At 40.4% G+C, this 13558-nt stretch overlaps 1 protein-coding gene across 1 annotated transcript in view; it reads left to right on the top strand.

The window, feature by feature from the left end:
• The window catches only part of MLLT3 (MLLT3 super elongation complex subunit), a 105619-nt gene that overhangs the window by 59772 nt on the left and 32289 nt on the right, over positions 1 to 13558 (top strand). The window contains exon 5 of the mRNA XM_071581193.1: positions 9329 to 9448. Coding sequence (XP_071437294.1) covers positions 9329 to 9448 — 120 coding nt within the window. The remainder of the gene's footprint in view (positions 1 to 9328; positions 9449 to 13558) is intronic.

Raw genomic sequence — 13558 nt, 5'->3', positions numbered from 1 at the left:
ATGCAGCAATTAAAAAGCAAAGCTCCATACGCTGACTCCAAATGCCCCTCCAGTACAACACACACAGACTGGTTCTTCTCACAGCTTGTTCCTGTCTCTGCCCTTGGCCTTTCAGAGGGGCTTGTTATTCTTTCCAAAGGCAGAAACAAGGAAACACAGGAAAAAAGTCTCTACTACAATATAAGGTCAGATTCAATGTATACCGATTATTAAAAGACAGATGATATCTGTTATCATAGCGACTTAAATGGGGTAAAAACTCCCCTCTCTCAATCCAAACTCTCCTAAATTTTCCCTGTGTTTGAATCTTGAACTTAAGTTAGTGCCTCGCTCAAATGATACCTTAGCATTAGGCAAAACTATATAAGTCCTTAGCAGAACCATGTTGGAATCAGACTGCCTATCCCTGTGCTGTCTGTAATGTAGCAGTGAACCCTCCTTTGCCACCTGCTTCTTGGCATGGCCAGTGTCAGAGGACTGCCAGACATCAGCGCCGCAGGACAGAGAGGGGCCACATCGGGCGGTCAGTGGGACTGTCAGGCAGTGCTCCCACCTGCCCCGTGGTGCTTGACAGGGTGGGGAGATGGTGGATCTCTGGCAGATGCCGGGTGGCAGCCACAGCTGCCCCCTGTTGGGCTCCCCATGGCAGGGTGACGCTGAGCCGGGAACTGGCTGAGCGAGCAGGGAGGTGCCAGGGGTAGCAGGGCCTTGGGGCTGCCCACAAACTCTCCTGGCCACTTTATCCCCTGGTAGAGAGCCTGCGCCAGGCTCCAGTATTTCATTTCTGGCGGTTTCTCATTAACAGACGGCCCCAAACCTTCCCACCTTCCTGCACAGCACCTCGGGCTGCAGTTGGACAGCACCTGAAACTCTGCATGCTACCAGCTCCAGTCAGCAGCCCCACCCATGGCAGCTGCATGAGGCTGGTCTCCTCTTCCAGGAGCCACTGGCACAGCTGCTCCCACCAGGCCTCTGGGCCACCGGGCGGCACAGGTGATGGGGTGGCAGCTGGGGAAATTCAGCACAGGGCACACCCATTACCCCCAAACCTCCACAGGGCCCCAGCCATCCATGCAACATACTTCTAGCTGCTATTTGCAGAAGAGGTGATTCTGGGAGAGCCCAGAGCTCCCCCTGTCTACCCAGCAGGGTGCTGTTCTGCTGTCCTGCACTTTCCTCTTGTTTCCACCATAGAAATCTTTTACTTTTGGGCTGCTGCAGACGTAACAGTGATTGGCAAATTTACAGCATCCCTGTCTGTGTTTGTTGCTATTAACACTTCTATGTTGTCTGCCAAATCCTTACCACAAATCTGATCAATATGAAAAATTCTATAAACTGTCAACCCCCATGGTAGGTTTAAGACAGGGAGGGGTGTTCCCAGTCCCCTGCAAATGGCTGAGCCAACCCGAGTTGCCATAGGACCACCCTGCCACTTCCAGCAGGAGTGAGCCAGGTTGTGCCAAAGCCAACAAAGGGGTCTTAGAACCCAAAAGCAACACTCCCCAACAAAAACTGTCCGGGATTTGAACCAAAGTCTCTAGGGTGGAAAATTAACAACCCCAACTCTTTCAGTCTTTCTTCATGGGACAGGTTCTCCAGCCGTGTATTATCTTTGTGGTCCTCCTCTGGACCCCAGAGCTGGATGCAGCATTCGAGGTGGGATCGTACCAGAGCAGAGTAGAAGGGCAGAATTCCCTCCCTCAACCTGCTGGCCATGCTGCTTTTGATGCAGCCCAGGATACAATTGACTTTCTGGGGTGCAAGTGCATATTACTGGGTCATGTCCAACTTCTCATCCACCGGCACCTACAAGTCCTTCTCAGCAGGGCTGCTCTTGACCTTTTCGTTCTCCAGCCTGTGTGGATACCAGGGGTATCACTTGGATATGTGTTTGCAGAAATTTGCAATAATAGAAGAGCAGCTTCCATGGAACATTTAAAGACTGTTCCTCATTCTTTGTGCTGCAGGGATCTGAAAAGCAAAGTTTTTGTTTTGAAAGTGGGTTGTTCTTATTGGGTACTTCAAGCTGCTGGTAGATGAATATTGTCTTCAAAATGTCTTTTTTTTTTCTGTTTTTGTAAGAAGACATCCGAATCAATTGTTAGTAGGTTTATTACAAGGTATTACAAATCACAAGGTATTACAATTTCACAATTTTTTCTCAGATTGCTGGAAAAGAAATAGTGGAAGAGGAGTCCTGTTTATATTATGGTAATTCATTGTGCACAGTTGTTGTTCCCTGATCTCTTCCTTTGTTCAGCAGTGCATGGAACAACTTAAATTAAATGCATGGCTGTTTTTCTTTCCATAGCACTCAATTGTCTCGAGTAGCAAATCGGAATACTCCTAGAAATCCTGTGAAGAGAAACTTTTTGCAAGGACGTGTAGTTTTAAGACAAGGGATAATGGCTTCAAACTGAAAGAAAGCAGGTTTAGATTAGATGTTAGGGAGAAATTCTTTACTGTGAGGGTGGTGAGGCACTGAAACAAGTTGCCCAGAGACACTGGGGATGCCCTAAGAGTTTTCAAGGCCAGGTTGGATGGGACTCTAAGCAACCTGGTCTAGTGAAAGGTGACCTTGCCAACAGCAGAGGAATTGGAACTAAATGAGCTTTAGGGTCCTTCCAATCCAAACCATTCTATGATTCCAGCAGCTCAGGTATTAGGGAAACTGATCTCTTCATGTTGATCCTTCATACTCAATAATGTGAATAACAGTGGATTTCCTCTACTGTTTCCTGTACCATTTTGGGGGGAAAAGTAGGTCTTCCTTTGCCCTTGCCCAGGATGTTATCTTTCATTTTAAGTAAATGGTAGACAAAGGTCTTAAATGCTAACTCAGCAGCTGGAGGCTAGCAAAGTGGCTGTTTGCTGAACTGGAGACAAGATACCACTACCAGCAGATCAATTAAATGAATAAAAGAATTCTTTTATGTAATGCTTCATTGGCTTATATGACAAAGGGAGAAGTATCTTTCTCTAGGTGTGAGAAAAATGTTGGGGTAGGGAAGTTGTCTTATGCACCGGTCCATAACCACAATGTAAATAAATGTTAGTTTATGTACACTTGTGTTTTTGCTCTGTGGTAGTTGTTTACCATAGGAAATGAGACTAGCATGACATTTTTGTTATATTTGAATACTACAGTATGATTTGGTCTTGCATTGTTTTCATTAATTTTTCTTACATTTTCTTATGTTTTTTCGTATGTTTTTGTTATGTTATTAGGATGAGATCTTGTTGAACTAAAGCTTGTACGGAATGTCTTATTAGTGGTGGTCTAGGAAACCTCACAGTTACAGTGTAAGTCAGAAGAAAAAATTAAGAAACATAATTTTCTCTTGTCCAAGTTTAGTGTTGTGTTAAGCAGTTGCCGATGCTAATAATCCAGATTTATTTTCGCAGAGAAAGAGAGATGGAGTGTGGCTCCTTCCATCTCCAATGTGCGTTATTAAAATAACGTACCTCCTAAAAAAGCAGTCTTTGGTGTCACTGGAACAGATGGACTTTATAGCAGGACAGGGAAAAACATCAGTGGGCTCCATCTGTGTTTTCTTCTGGTTTTGTCCAGTCACATCAAGCAGTTACCCATTGCAATGCTGCTGTTGGTCTGGCTCCTCTTTGTTGGGACTGGCATCCTCTGCAGTGTCAACATCATCTCTCCATTTTCACTAGAATATAGGGTGGCTTTCTTGGGATTCATCTCACCTGCTGAATGAGCTTCTGTATGCCTTATGGAACAGCTCATCTAACTTTTTTATTTTTCTTCTAAATTAACAGTTATGTTTGTATGGTGGAACTTCTAGACAGCACAGAAAGATCTCAGAAAGAGAGTTATTTGTGTATTATCTGAACTTGCTGAGAATTCGTTCAATCCCACCGAATCTTTAATGAGGACATTAAACAGTTTTGGACTAAGTGTTGATCCTGGCAGGACTCTGGTAGTCACTGACGTCTAGCTGGACCTCCCACAGCTTGAGTCCAGCAGTCCAGATAGTTCTTCACCTATCTCATGATCCATTTATCCAGTCCATATCTCATAGAACTATCTGTAAGTTGGGTAAGATTTGTCTTAGTAAATCTGTGGTGACTCCTCCGTCACATTCTTGTCCCTCCAGTGCTGAAAGTGGCTTCCAGGAGGATTTTCTCCAACCTTTTCCCAAGTGAAGTGAGACTGGTGGGACTCTTGCTCCATAAATTTTACTGCATGAAGCTGGATGTGATGTTTACCTTTCTGGTAAACCTTCCCTGATCATTGCTACCTTTTGAAGATGATGGAGAGCTGTCTTTCAGTGGTGCTGCCAGCTCCTTCAATACCCCTGTTTGCATCCAGTGTTCTTGTGGATGAAGTGCCCCCTAACTCAATACTTCGGTCTTGTGAGTGCTGACTGACTGCCATAGACACCGTGACGATACTCCGTTACTTTGGAGGCACGAGGAAGCAAGATCTTCCTAGTGAAAACAGAGGCTAAAAGAAGATTGACTACATAAGCCAAATTCTTCATCATGAAGTCTCTTGCTGCATTTGAACAGTGGGCTCATATTTTCCCTAGTCTTCCTTTTGCAGCATGTCTTCTTTTAGAAGCATTTTTTTTGTTGTCAGTCCCTTCATATAATATTAAGTGCTCCCTGTGAGTGCAAAGAATTTCCATTTATGAGGATTATGGAGTTTCCAGTAACAGTTAAATTTAAGATACACTTTTAAAAATTGATTTTTAAACAAAGCAAAAAAACCCAGCGTGGATAAGTAGCAGCATATAATATCGTAAGTTGGAAGGGGGATCTTTAAAGATCAAGTTCAACTCTGTGCTACTCATAGGACTACCTAAAACTGAACCATGTTACTAAGAACATCATCCTGACTTTCCTTGAGCTCTGTTAGGTTTGGTGCCATTATCAGTTCCCTGGAGAGCCTGTTGCAGTGCCTGACCATGCTCTCAGGAAAGAACCTTTTCCTAATGTCCAGTCTGAACTTCTCATGCAGCATCATTCCGTTTCCTTTTGTACTATTGCTGCTCACCAGAGAGGAGATCAGCAGCTCCCCCTCTGCTGCTCACCTTGAGAAAGTGGTAGGCTGCAGTGGAGTCACCCCTCAGCTTTCTCCCCCAACCAAACATCCAAATGGCATCAGCTGCTCCTTGTAGTTCTTTGTCCTGAGGTTTTTCACCACCTTGGTCCTTCCTCTGGGCTCACTGTAATAGTCTGATGACCTTCTTGTATGGAGGTGTCCTCAGCTGCACCACAGGATGTAAAGGTGAGGCCCCACCAGTGCACAGTAGAGTGGAGCAGTCACGTCCCTCGACATGTTTCTCGGTACAACCTATTGTGCAACTGCTCTATTATTTGTACCCTGGTATTAAACTAATGTTTATCCACTACCACGTACCCTAATCCACATATTTTTTTTAAACACTTAAACATTCGTGAACAAGGACAACTAACTCTCTACTTTTACACATCTTATTACTGTCACCTCTGACCCCATCAAAGACAAGCTGTGAGATTAGCTAGACCTCTACTCCACTCAAATATAGTCAAGCAAAATCTTTCAGGAACTGCAAAGCTGTAACTGGAACTTCATACTTTGTGTACTGGTGAATTCAGAGACTGATTACATGACTGTTTAGTCATCATGGCAAGGCTTCATGGACAAAGATTTGGGAAGGGCTCTTCCCACATGGGTGTGTCCCTTGAGCCTGCGCAGCGTGCCCAGAACTGGCCCCACCCTTTAACTCCTCAGGTCCATCTGCTGCGGCTGAGCGAGCTTGGACAGTGACAGTGAAGTCCTCAGGACTAGAACCTACAGCACCCGGTACTCCCAGGAGGTCTCCCATCCAAGTACTAACTGGGGCTGACCCTGCTTATCTTCTGAGATCTGACAGGATCGGATGTCAGGGAGGCATTTAACTGCCTTAGCTGTTTAAACTGGCTTGTTTAAAGACCAACTGTTGTCACATCTTGTTTAGTTGACACCAGCACTTGTGTCTTATCCATCAGTTTCTCGGATCCTGTTGAGCTGTTGACTTGCAGAAGGGACTGAGGAGAAGAATTAAGGTTCCTGGGTTTTGTCATTGAAGTGATTCATTGTGAGAGCAGCTAAGTACTAGCTGCAGGTGTTCTTGGGTGCCCATCTTAAGCATGGGCTGCAGTCATGTCCTCCCATCTATTGAGGTATGCTCCTCTTGACACCTGTAAGCTAGCAGGGAGCTTACAATGCAGGCAGGAGGAAACAAATAAAGTTCATATAACATGGCTGCAGTGAAAAGATGCCATGGTTTTGATGACCTTGCATTCTTGCTGCAGTAGTAGTGGCTTTCTGGGATACACTCATTCCCACCTTTTCGTTGGTGTAGCCTTGACTCAATACAGCCACATGCAGAGGCATGTGCACATGACCTCACTTAAGCAGTATATGTTGCCAGTGTGATAGCAGCAATGTGGAAATAGGGACTTTCTCTGAAAGCTGGGGAAAGTACATCTGGCTCCCAATGTGATTCTGTGTGTGGCTAGTGGGGAGAACCAAGGGCAGTTACCCACTGCAGAAATTACTGTACTTCTGTCAGCTGAGCTTTATCAGTGAACTTAAACTTTATCTGGATGGGTAGTTGTCTCTACCCTAAATTTAGCAAAAAGAGAAATTCATCTTAATTCAAAAGTGTTTGAAATGTAAGGGCTTTTTACCTAGGTGACCTTAACAAAGAAAACAAATATATTGGAAGTGTTCCTGAAGAGCTACTTAATGATGATATTAACTTTTTTCTTTGAGATGGAGAAGACAAGTGTTTGCAAGTAGTTTTTTGGGGTTTTTTTCTGAATATAGAGGAGTTTAGGAGTAATGTATCATTTTTCAGTCAGAGATAAGTTTGGAGGAGAGGTGTGTGGATTTTGTCATGGGGGACAAATAATTAATTTTACAAGAGGCTTTCTTGGTCTTTTATCATCTTTAAAGATGGTATAGCCTGTAGTCCAAACTGAAGTTCTGTCTTACTGATACACTCTTAATCACATTAAAATTTTATATGTACAATTGCTATTTTTCATAGGGTTTATAATGAAATAACAGGCTTCAGGATTCAGTACACTGAAATTTTTAGAGCTCAAGGTATGGTATGTCCAGATTTTTTTTTAAATGCTGTATGGGGTTTATATTCTCTTTGTGTGTAACTAGATTTGCCCAATGAGACCTCACATGGTACTAATGCTGGTCTTCCCATCTCTGGAAATCTTTCTGTAGACTCTTAACTTGTTTTGAAACACAGTTTGTAATATTGAGGCTGTTAATGGCCCAAATACTTCCCAGACACTGAAATATCTTGGAAGTCCATACTCTTTTTTAAAATGTCAGCTTTCTAAGAATGTCTGTGTATAAGGATAAATATATAAATATTACTGAAATGGAATGTTTCTGAATTTTAAATAGAAAATTTATACAATGGTTAAACCTCAGTTTATTTTAGTGAGTCAGACATTTATGCTTCAGTGAGAAAATGAGAGTTTCCAACCCTATGAGAAAAAATTGTTTGGCAGAATTTTTTGTTTCGCCATGTTTAATTTCAGGGTAAGGCAAACCCTGATCCTCCTGATTATATTTCTCTTCCACATGGATGTGCATCTTTTTGTCATGAGTGTATGAAAAAAGGTATTTGGGGCAATAAAATATCTTCTTAAACTCTGAAATTAATGGATTCACTTATGTTTGCTTTTTCTGAAAGGTGGTTTGATTTTATAAAAATGGTATATTCTGTTAAATATGTGGGATTGCAAAACATTGCAGAATGCAATTTAAAGGACAATATTATTTAGCCACTCATTTGACATGACCTGTGAGAGGAAATAATGATAGACACATGCATTTTTTTCCTCTCCTTTTTTGCAGGTTTATGGTAGGCACACGTGACTACACATTTTCCTTGTAGCTGATTGTTCTTTGTTAGCCTATGCTTTCTCCTGCTTTCAGCTGGGCTGAATGCAACAAAAGCCCTTGGCAAGTTGAGGTTAAAAAGTATTCATCAGGGGAAAGAATCACTTTTAAGATTTTTTATTTTAAATTTTAATACATGAACCTTTGATCAAGGAGGAAAAACAGCTTTATTGCCTTCTTCCTCTGCCTTTGGATTCTAGCTGCATTGTTGAAGACAGTCTGGTAAAAGTAATTTTTATTACGTAGAGAGGGCCCTTAATATTCTCTAGGCTGCCATATGGTCTTCTGAACAAAACTGTCTGCAAAAAGATTCATTTGTAGCAGTGTTTTAGTGGTTTTTTTTAAATTGAAATCCTCTCTTCAAAAAGCTGCGGGCAGTAAAATTATCATGCTGACTTGGAGAGGTAAAATGTGGAGTGTACATATCTATATCATAGATTTCCTAATTTTGCACTTTCCATTTTTTTTATTAATGTAATGTGTGTGAAGCATGTGATGGGCCAGCTCATTCCTGTCCCTTGAGTCAGAGGATGTTTTGGTCTTCTGAGGAGGCAAGGGTAACCACACAGGACGTCCACAAAACCAGTGTGACTGTCCATGGGATCTTGTGGGAAGAGAGATATGTTTACTTGCAGGTGCAGAGCTCTGCATCTTCTCTCCAAATTAGCAGGGCTTGTCAGACAGCAGATAAGCTGTTTCTGGCATTCAGTGCTTTGAAACAGTGGATAAATAATGGCTGTGCTAGGAATCAGTAAAATCCAGGCTCAGCAGCACTGGAGTAGAAGACAAGATCTTAGTTTCCCTCAGATGGAAGGAATAATCTATACATGTCTGGTACCTGCGCTGTGAAGGCTTATTTACCTGGGGTTTCTGGTACTGATCTGTTTGTACTTAAGAGTCTTTGAAATCAAGAAAGGAAGCTAGACCCTTTCTATTGCAAAATTGCTGCTTGCTTACCAATCACACAGTTTACTGTACTCTAGATAGCACAGAGGCAGAAATTAGAGACATACTGCTTTTACTTTAAAATTTCAGGCTGTTTTTAGGGTGTATCATTATGGTATGTTAACCTTGGGTAAGGGCTGAACTCCCACCCTGACACATGGTCACTCACTCTGCTCCTCAATAGGGCAGAGGGAGAAAATAGGATGGGAAAGCTCATAGGTCAGGATACAGATGGGGAGATTGTCTGCCAGTTACTGTCACAGGCAAAACAGACTCTGCTTGGGGAAAATCAGGTAACAGTGTGGTTTCATTAACCCATCCCATACTGAGAAGAAACATGGATACTGTTTGTTGGGCTTTTATTCTTATACCAATGTGATTTGTTAGTTCTTACGTAGGTGAGGCTGTCTCTGTTCTTGTTGGTAATGTTTGATTGACATGCTTTTCATCTTACAACAGATCATGGTAATGTCAGATGGCACATCATTCTCTTCAGGACAGAGCCTTCATCTCCCCAGCCTTCCTAGTAACTCACTGTCTTTTTCTGAAGTGAAGAAGAAGTCATCTCATGGGCCAAAGGTGAGATTTATTTTGCTAGAAGACACTTGAGCCAGTGGTGCTTTTCTTGGGAATTACCTTGAGAGTAAAAAAATAAGATTTCTAGTTATTTCTGCAATCTTTCCAATGATAGCATGTCTTGACATTTCTTTGCTGTTTGCCTTAAGAAAATACTGCAGGACAAGGATGGCTGTGGAACCAGTGCCAGTGAAGGTTCTCTGGTTTTTGTACTTGTATGATTGTTTCCCTAATTTTGCAGAAGAAATTGTAATGGTCTGTTGTAGTATTAGGGGATTCTGGTAATGAAGTGTGATCTGCAGAAATGTAAAGAATACGAGATAATAGTAATAAATAATAATCTCATTTATTAAGCATTTTTAAAGATAATTTTGTAGAGTGAAACCTGAAGTTGTGTTCTTTAGGATTATTAATTTTTTTAAAATTTCAGGGGTTAGTTCTTTACTAGATTTTTCAAAGAGCAGTGTGTCATCAGTCTCTAGGACATCAAATTGAATCCCCAGCCTAGAACGTGGTAAAGTCCAAGAAATCTTTTTAGTAATACAGACGTGCATTTCTGAAACAGCATATAGTTTCTTCAGTCTGACAAAATTAATTGATTGTATGGGAAAATAAAGAATATGTTGTTGTTTATGGAAGTAAAGAATGCAACACAAGAACTTTCTTTGTAAGTGAATTAACATACAGACCTTTTTTCCATTATGGTCAATTGTTTGGGTTTTATTTTCTTTGCATCTGGTTGATTTGAAATAGATTACTTAATCTTGCAATGCACGTACTGCAAGGGGCAATACCCATTTTTGTTAATAACTTTGATGTTCACTCTCTGGCCAAATCTTGTATCTCTGTGGTTTTTTTGTAAGCAAATGCTAACCTGGGATATCATTTTCCAAACCATCTTTGGATGGTGAACTTCAGTCTGGTGTAGAAAATTGACAAGTGTGGGCTGTCACTAGGGTGAAGCAAAGTGAAGTGCATGTTTGCTGCATTCATCCATATAAACAAATGTTTGAAATCTTTCATTTTTGCTGAAGGAACCAAAACACCTGCAGAGAGCTTCATAGCAGGCAGTTAGGGGGTTAGAGGTGCATCACATCTCAGGATCCATGCACTTGGGATCCATAAAAAAATAAAATCTGTTACCTAGCTTGAGAGTGCTTGTCCTTCTGCATCTATCACAGTGCAGGCATCCCCTGTAACCCAGTGGGAAGCATGAACGTTTGAGCAGTACAGTAGGTAATGAATCAACCTCAAAAGCTGGGGTGTTTTTTGGTAAACTGATGTTTTATGTCTTCTAGATTGGAGGTTTGGTTTATGTAATTTCTATAAATTAGCAGATTCTGATGAAACTACTAAAGATGATGGCTGCAGAAGTCAACAATTTCCAGATGATCATGGCAGCATAATGGCCCTTTAGCTCTTTCTGGCCACCTGTCCTGCCTACAATATGCTCTCTCTGCTCCCAGAATGCATCTCAGGCCTTAGCACAAGATGTGTTGGCCAAAATCTGAGCAGAAGTTGAGTACAACAGTCACAGTAGCACAGTTTTTCTGGTAAGACTTTAAGCTGGTAAGACTTTGGATTTTTATCATGCTCTCTAAAATACTTGTTTTTAAAGCTATGTATAGCCATTTCATAGAACAATACTATGTATCTTGAAGTACTGTATGTACTTAGTGTTACTGAGCTTAAGAACAGAAAGCATATGCTGGTATTTTAACATGCCTATGATCCTCTATATTATTATCATGGTGTTTGTTACACAATATATAATAGTCTAATATTTCTTTGTGTTGCTTCAATATTAGATGAATATGTAAATATCTGTGGTGTGCAAATACATTGCCTGCTAAAACCCCACAATCTCAATTTTTCACATGAACTCGAGAAAAGACTGTCTTATTTCTCCCTCTTAGTAGAAATATGTAACTTACTCTTATTTCTTGCAACACTTCTTAAGATGGGAAAGAGAAGAAATATTTAAACACTGTTAGATTTTGATAAATAAGAAAATGGTTTGAAAGTATGTTCTGATTTTCAGCAAGATCTATGCTGTACATGATACAAACAATTAGCTGCTTTTCATCCCCACCAGCCTTCCACATTCATCAATCGGTTTAATATAATTTACCAGTGAGTATAATTTGATTTTTTTCCTGTCTTACAATTTTATGTTTCTCTTGCTATTTTCTTTGTGTCTTTGTTGGCCTCTGTTTGGATAGTTACAGAAACTTAGGAAGTAAGAAAAGATACTTTTTTTACTTAGAGAATGAATGCAGATATAAAAGCAATGGGTTGGCTGTCTTAATGAAAGAGTGATTCTAACAGACCATGTAAGAATGGTATATAAATATGTCTATATCATAAGTATGTCAAATATGGTTTCTATGTAAACATCATCTTTCACTGTAGAAGTGGAAAGAAGTCCTGTTTCATATTTGAGAAGACAAGATAGATCTCAGGTTCCTATTGATTTTAATACTACTGTGCCCCAGGACCTTTTTCACAGCAAACCTCTAAAATGAGACTCTGATTTGAAGCAGTTTAAAATAACATGGTAAGGAGACCAGTAAGAAAAATAAGAACTCCACCTAGTTTAGTAAGGCATGTGTTTTATTCCTCCCCAGGGCAACACTTACAGTTCTGGTATGATAGAGCAAGATGTGAAGCTAAAAGCATTAATAACTAGTTCATATGTCAAACATATGGCATCAAACAAAATAGGCACCTTTTTTAAAAATAATTTTGAAGAAAAACACCAGAAAAGGAATTATGACTAAAATAAAACATCTTAAGGACTGATTAGTATTTTTTTTATTTTTGTTTTTTAGTTATCACTCTGGGAAATGAAGAAGTGATTTATGTTCAGATAGTCAGGTGTCATTCTAGTATTGCTCATTGTTGAGGCTTCTGCTCATTGTTAATGTTGAGGCATATATATTATATAATTTTATATAGTTACATTGTTTGATTCCCAGGTCTGACTCATAAATACATTTACAGTACTGAAGAAGTGTCTGAAGAAAAAGCACAGTTGAATAATTTGGGCAGCATTGTGTGAAAACTCAGTGTGTCACTAAATAAGATATTGAAAAGGGAAGAACATTTCAAAGTAATTATTTTTACTTAATTGCTCTCACCTATTGCAACAGAGAAGGGAGATACTGCAATTTTTGCACATGTTTTATGTGTAAACTCTTCAGGTCCTACAGCATTATATACTGGCTTAACACATCCTGATTGGACAAGTATGAGTAGTTATCTACCAACATGGAGCAGATCAGTGGATATAGTCTCTCTTAACTTCTCTGATTGATGCAACTTCCATTAAACAGGTTAATTCTCCTTTGTTTTCTTGCACAGTTTTTTTTTTTTCAGAGCAGTTCTACAGAGTGCATTATTTTAAAATTAGTCAGCCCCTCTGGAGGGTGAGGCTGGCCATATCCTGCTTTGGTCCTTTGTTGTTCTGCTGCTCTACTGCTGTTCCATCTATGTTGTGTCTAAAAGGGTGGTTAAGGGGCATGGTAAGCTAAATATGTTTTCTCCTCTGCAGTTTTGTTAATTTGTGGCAATGTTAGATAGCCAGATGTACCATACTTACATACACATCCATTCTAGGTAAAGGAAAAGTAAATCAATGGGTACATGCAATACACATTGAGGTGTTTCTAAAAGTTTCTCACATGCTAGGCAACATATAGGTAGAATTGCTTATAATCAGCTTGGAAGAAAGTAAGCAACATAAACTTCTTGACCGTAGGTTCCTGTAAATTAAAATAACGCTTTGCAGATTTGAAGTAGTATAAAAAAGAAACTTACCTTGTAAAGAGTGCTGCAGGTGTGTAGAACAGTGCAGTCTTCTGGGTGTTTTTGTGATACTGAGAGCCCACGGGGAGCAGTTTCAGTGCAAGTGTGCAGTGCTGGAACTAATTTTGTGTTTTGAAAATTCCTTTATTGCTGGTTCCTTTCTTGTCAGCTCCTTTATTGCCAGTTCTAGCTGCAGATCACCACTTTCCTTGCCATTTCAACTTTTCAGATTTAACTGAGGACTGATACTACTCTGCATTTTATGTTTTTGCCTGTCTTATAGTACTTCAGAGTCATCACCTTCTC

Source organism: Pithys albifrons, chromosome Z, assembly GCF_047495875.1.
Source record: "Pithys albifrons albifrons isolate INPA30051 chromosome Z, PitAlb_v1, whole genome shotgun sequence".
NCBI lineage: Eukaryota > Metazoa > Chordata > Aves > Passeriformes > Thamnophilidae > Pithys > Pithys albifrons.
This window is presented reverse-complemented; position numbering and strand designations above follow the sequence as displayed.